The 6,102-nt window shown below is 47.0% G+C and overlaps 1 protein-coding gene across 1 annotated transcript in view; it reads left to right on the top strand.

Annotated features, from left to right (window-relative positions):
- Positions 1 to 490: 490 nt before the first annotated feature.
- The window catches only part of LOC147662670 (pepsin A-like), a 28,580-nt gene continuing 22,968 nt past the window's right edge, over positions 491 to 6,102 (top strand). Inside the window, exon 1 of the mRNA XM_086950996.1 lies at positions 491 to 617. Within this exon, the coding sequence (XP_086807122.1) occupies positions 565 to 617 (53 nt within the window). The 5' untranslated portion in view covers positions 491 to 564. The remainder of the gene's footprint in view (positions 618 to 6,102) is intronic.

The following is a 6,102-nucleotide window of genomic DNA, read 5'->3' as shown; positions in this document are numbered from 1 at the left end:
TCTGTCACAGAGAGAGCCCTATGGGGGTAGGACAAGATGCTGGACTTGAACACAAGCTCTGTGGTTTGTGAAATGCATGAGTATTCACATGTGAGACCCTCGCACCCATATTGAGTCTAACCCTTGGCCACAGAAGGCTTCTTGGAAGTCGCCTTTTTGTCTGACTGTTGCACCACACACACTGGCTCAATGTGTCCTTATCTCAAGGTCCTGGCAGTATCCAGAGGGCATGTGCACCACCACTCTCCCACAGGTATGTACATTTCCAGAAATCGCAGCACACACTGCATCTAATCTGTAAACATGATATGATACCCACAAAGGCCTGTGTGCATTACTCGACATTATAGAGATCTACTGAGATTAGAAGTCTCGGTATACCCTCTCTCTTTGGTGTTGGATAAGAGCCCCTGGTTTATCTCACACAAGCAGTTCTTGTCTGCACGTGAAGGTTGTCCAAAGGACACCTTCTGTAGTATATAAGGAGCTCCTTCACCTGGGATTTTCACAACTGACTCCAGATTCTGAGTTCTGCCTTGGATACTGCGGACCAAAAAGGAAACCATGAAGTTGCTGCTGCTCCTGGGGCTGGTGGCCCTCTCTGAGTGCCTGGTCAAGTGAGTATTTGCTATGAATCTCTAAGTGTGCTGTAGAGTCATGTGATGGGAGCTTAGACAGAGCCTAAGTGCCTGGTCAAGTGAGTTTTTGCTATGAATCCCTCAGAGTGCTGCAGGGTCATGAGATGGGAGCCTAGATATAGCCTCGTGTACCTGTTATACTATACCATAAAGTCTAGAGGAGTCTCTGGTCTTAAATAAACCAATAGCAAAGAGACACTGTTTTATTATAAAGCATGGAGCCTAGAGGAGTCTCTGTTCTTCATGAACTAAGGGCAAGGACACACTGCTTTATTCTAAACCATAAAGTCTAGAGGAGACTCTGTTCTTCATGACCTAAGGGCAAAGACACACTGCTTTATTCTAAACCATAAAGTCCAGAGGAGTCTCTGTTCTTCATGACCTAAGAGCAAAGACACACTGCTTTATTCTAAATCATAAAGTCTAGAGGAGACTCTGTTCTTCATGAACTAAGAGCAAAGACACACTGCTTTATTCTAAACCATAAAGTCTAGAGGAGTCTCTGTTCTTCATGAACTAAGAGCAAAGACACACTGCTTTATTCTAAACCATAAAGTCTAGAGGAGTCTCTGTTCTTCATGAACTAAGAGCAAAGACACACTGCTTTATTCTAAATCATAAAGTCTAGAGGAGACTCTGTTCTTCATCAACCAAGAACACAGACACACTGCTTTATTCTAAACCATAAAGCCTACAGGAGTCTTTTGTCTTCATGAACTGAGAGCAAAGACACACTGCTTTATTCTAAACCATAAAGTCTAGAGGAGACTCTGTTCTTCATGACCTAAGAGCAAAGACACACTGCTTTATTCTAAATCATAAAGTCTAGAGGAGACTCTGTTCTTCATCAACCAAGAACACAGACACACTGCTTTATTCTAAACCATAAAGCCTACAGGAGTCTTTTGTCTTCATGAACTGAGAGCAAAGACACACTGCTTTATTCTAAACCATAAAGTCTAGAGGAGACTCTGTTCTTCATGACCTAAGAGCAAAGACACACTGCTTTATTCTAAATCATGAAGTCTAGAGGAGACTCTGTTCTTCATCAACCAAGAACACAGACACACTGCTTTATTCTAAACCATAAAGCCTACAGGAGTCTTTTGTCTTCATGAACTGAGAGCAAAGACACACTGCTTTATTCTAAACCATAAAGCCTAGAAGAGTCTCTGGTTGCACTTCCTTTGCATATTGCTGTTGGGAGATCGTTTTGCACTAGAGGGTATTAAATGTGTTCCAAAGGACTAATTAATGTTGTTTTTGCTAAACATTTTATTAAATATTCGACCCTTATTGTTTATAGGTTCTTGGATTACATTTTAGATTTATTGTAAAGATACCACAATCACACAGCATAAGGTTTAGCTAACAATGTCTTACTCCTGGCTGAATTTAAACTTTGAAATACTGTCACTTGCCAATTCATGTAGCTTCCTTAATTTGTAAACACATCCTCTTTGTTCTTTAAAAGGCTATGATGGGCTTGCACATTGTTGTACCCTGTTTATTCTAGGAAACTGAAGATCAAAGATGGAAGTAAAAAGCTAAAAAAATAGCTCTGATCATCTGCACGTAGTCTGAGCAGTAAACATGTAGGGGCAGATTTACAAGCCCCTTGCGTTACTTTTGCGTCACTTTTCCCATGTTAAAAATGATGCAAACATGGCTCAAGGGCCTTGTAAATAAGCCCCGTAGTGTGCAAAGGTAAACTTAGACCAAAATCCAAGTTTAGACCTAACGTCCAACTTTATCAGTAGTAAAGTTAGACTTTAGATCTAAACTTAGGGGCTTATTTATGAGGCTGTGCGTCACTTTTACGCCGCCGGTGCATCACTTTTTGTGACGCACCAGCAGGGCAAAAAACGCGCCATGTTGCATCATATTTACAAAGTGACATATCTAGGTAGATGCGTTACTTTGTAACCCCCTGCGCCACATTATCCCAGCACCAGGTATAATATATGCAAGGTGGGGGGGGCGTATTGCCGCAAGTAAGCTTCGTAGAAATGACGCAGTGAAATCTACCAGATTTCACTTCGTCACTTCTAAGGTGCAAATGCGTCAATATCTTACGCCTGCCTCACAGCATGCGTAAGACTGACGCAGGCCTTTTCAAATGGGGCTTGTCCCATGTGAAAGGACACATTGCTGGAGTTGCGTCACTTTTGTGACACACTCCAGCAATGCGTCATTTTTGCACCTACAGATACGTCACATAAACTGACGCTTCTGTAACTCCTTGCGACATGATGCGTCACACTGTAAATACGACGCATCATTGGTGTCGCAAGGAGGGCGCAGTGAAAAGTGGTACATTGCTGTTTTCTCGCAGTGATGCGTCACTTTTCATAAATGAGGCCCTTAGACTTTTGGTGTAAGTTTACCTTTGTGAATCAGGCCAGAGAAGTTCTCGATACAATCGTATCAATCCCATAGTACAGCATGTGTCTCTTTTCTTGGCCTGGGCTCAACCCTAGCCATTAATGTATTCTCTCTAGGACAGTAACCGGTGTTGCCATTGCAGCCTCCATGCAGCACCCAGGACCCTCATGAATTAATATTTAGCCCCTGCCTAGGCAGGTTGTGGAGGGCACGAGAGGCGGCCATGTCTAAGTGCAGAGTTGTCTTAAGTGAATCCATCTGCGAGGTAGGTGCCCGCGTCGAGGTGTAGCCGAGCTGTCTCGGGTCATTCATCTTCTAGGTTGGTGCCAGGGCATAGGTGTAGGCATGGATGAGGGGTCTTCTTAACCTTCTTGCACCATCAGACAGGAGTACCTAGCAAATGCCAGCGATGTATCCGGTGAGCTGCCACAGATGTGGAGTTACCTGGCCCAGAGCGTCCACATGTAGACAAGAGGAATGCTGGCCTCCAAATGGGTGTTGTTTGGACTTGTGGAGCTTCAATACCGAACTGGTGTTTGGAGTCAATATTGGAAGGGGAGGGGTGCATTTGCAAAGGGGGGCATCCATGTTCACCTGTCTTATGGAGGGTGTGGGTTGAGGGTCCTATCATCGAGTGTGTCCTACTGGCAAGAACGTCCACAGGGCACACATTGGTGGTATGTGCATAAGGGGCCATACTTCTTGTGGTGCCAGCTACTCGATATCTAATGATGGACTACCTGACACTGACGCGGCAAGCCCCTGAAAGTCTCTTCACAACATCTTAAAGGAGTTTTCATCTGGAACTGGAGCCAGTATTGCACCAATTCACTGAAGGGGTGACCACCGCTTTCATCTGGTCATACCTCAGCACCATCACTTCTTGTACTTTGTTCATCCATTTTGTCTCTCAAGTGTGCCATTCGATGATCCCTCTCCTGTTTTTCTGGCCCCTTGGCCTTCATCGCCAAGTCTGCTGTGCAGTAGACCTGGGCTTCTCTCCCTAAGTCATCATTCAAGGTTGGTCACTCGCTCTCACACTTCCATCCCCTCTGGGAACTCTGTTATGAGCTTCCTGAGCAGTGTCCACCCAGGGGCTACCGAGGTGCCCCCGGGCACGGTACTATCAGACCACAAAAATTCAGATGATAACAGGCACTGGAGCCATCAGCAGAGCTGCCCCCTTCACCCCGCCACCCCAGCGCTTTCTGCATCCTTCAGCATGGGGGGATCAGAAGAAGACCTCCACACATCCACCCTTCCTGGGTCAAATGGAAAAATGCCCTGTAACGTGGACCACCTGCGCCAAGCAAGTGGCAGATGTGTGCAGGTGTGGACCTAATATTTCCTCCAGGCGGGAGCAGAGCTACACAAAACAATTGGGCACTACTGGGTCTGCATGTTATTCCTCATTCCTGGGGTAAAAGCTTGTCTCACAGGAAGCATTGCCGGGGTGTTAATTCTGACACCGGGATCTGCCTGTGTAGATAACAGCGTGATAGGTCCCTGGGTGGGAATGCCATAGTGGAACATGGGAACCAACCATAACACTCACTCACTGACACAAGGTCAGCAGAAGGAGTGTTATTGCTATAGTCAAGTCAAGTCAAAGAATTTATATAGCGCACTACATACCCAGAGGGTCTCAAGGCGCTTAGGGAGGGGAGGAGGATTAATTGTCAAATATCCATGTTTTAAGTTGCTTTCTGAATGCTAGGTGGTTCTGGGTAAGGCGAAGGTAAGTGGGGAGTGAGTTCCAAGTTTTAGCTGCCAGGTATGAGAAGGATCTTCCTCCCATGGTGGCCTTGTTGATGCGGGGTACAGTGGCGAGGGCTTGGCTGGAAGAACGTAGTTGGCGGGAGGGGGTGTAGAAGGACAGTCGTGAGTTGAGGCATTCTGGTCCGATGTCGTAGAGTGATTTGTGTGCGTGGGTCAGCAGTCGGAAAGTGATCCTCTTATCGACGGGCAGCCAGTGGAGGTCTTTCAGGTGGCCAGAGATGTGTTCGTTACGCGGGATGTCTAATATGATCCTGGCTGAGGCGTTTTGGATTCGTTGGAGTTTCTTCTGGATTTTAGCGGTAGTACCTGCGTAGAGGGTGTTTCCGTAGTCCAGTCGGCTCGTGACCAGAGCATGGGTGACTGTTTTTCTGGTTTCGGTGGGGATCCAGCAGAATGTTTTTTTGAGCATGCGAAGAATGTTGAAGCAGGATGAGGATACGGCGCTGACTTGTCTGTTCATTGAAAGTGAAGAATCCAGGATAACGCCTAGGTTCCGTGCGTGGTCTGTCGGGATGGGTGCTTTTCCAAGGGCTTCTGGCCACCAAGAGTCGTCCCATGCAGAGGGGGATGTACCTAAGATGAGGACTTCTGTTTTATCTGAGTTCAGTTTCAGACGGCTGTGTTTCATCCATTCGGCAACTTCTTTCATACCTTCGTGTAGGTTGGTTTTGGCGGTGCTGGGGTCATTGGTGAGAGAAAGGATCAGTTGAGTGTCATCCGCGTAGGAGATGATGTTGAGATTGTGTTGGCGAGCGATGGCCGCAAGGGGGCTCATGTATACGTTGAAGAGGGTGGGACTGAGTGAGGATCCTTGTGGTACGCCGCAGATGACTTCGGTGGCCTCGGACTTGAATGGTGGAAGGCGGACTCTCTGGGTTCTTCCGGTGAGGAACGAGGTGATCCATTCAAGTGCTTTTCCTTGTATTCCGATGTTTCTGAGGCGTTGTAAAAGGGTGCTGTGGCAGACTGTGTCGAAGGCTGCAGAGAGGTCGAGGAGGATGAGGGCAACTGTGTCTCCATTGTCCAGTATAGTTCGGATGTCGTCTGTTGCTGCGATGAGGGCGGTCTCAGTGCTGTGTTTTGCTCGGAAGCCAGATTGTGAGGAGTCGAGGGATTTGTTGGCTTCGAGGAAAGCGGCGAGTTGGTTGTTGACAGCTTTCTCGATGACTTTGGCGGGGAAAGGAAGGAGCGATATGGGGCGGTAATTTTTGAGTTCGGTGGGGTCTGCTGTGGGTTTTTTCAGAAGGGCGGTGAGTTCAGCGTGTTTCCAGCTTCCAGGAAAGGTGGCGGAGTTGAAGGA

This window comes from Lissotriton vulgaris, unplaced genomic scaffold (genome assembly GCF_964263255.1).
Source record: "Lissotriton vulgaris unplaced genomic scaffold, aLisVul1.2 SCAFFOLD_275, whole genome shotgun sequence".
Lineage (NCBI taxonomy): Eukaryota > Metazoa > Chordata > Amphibia > Caudata > Salamandridae > Lissotriton > Lissotriton vulgaris.
This window is presented reverse-complemented; position numbering and strand designations above follow the sequence as displayed.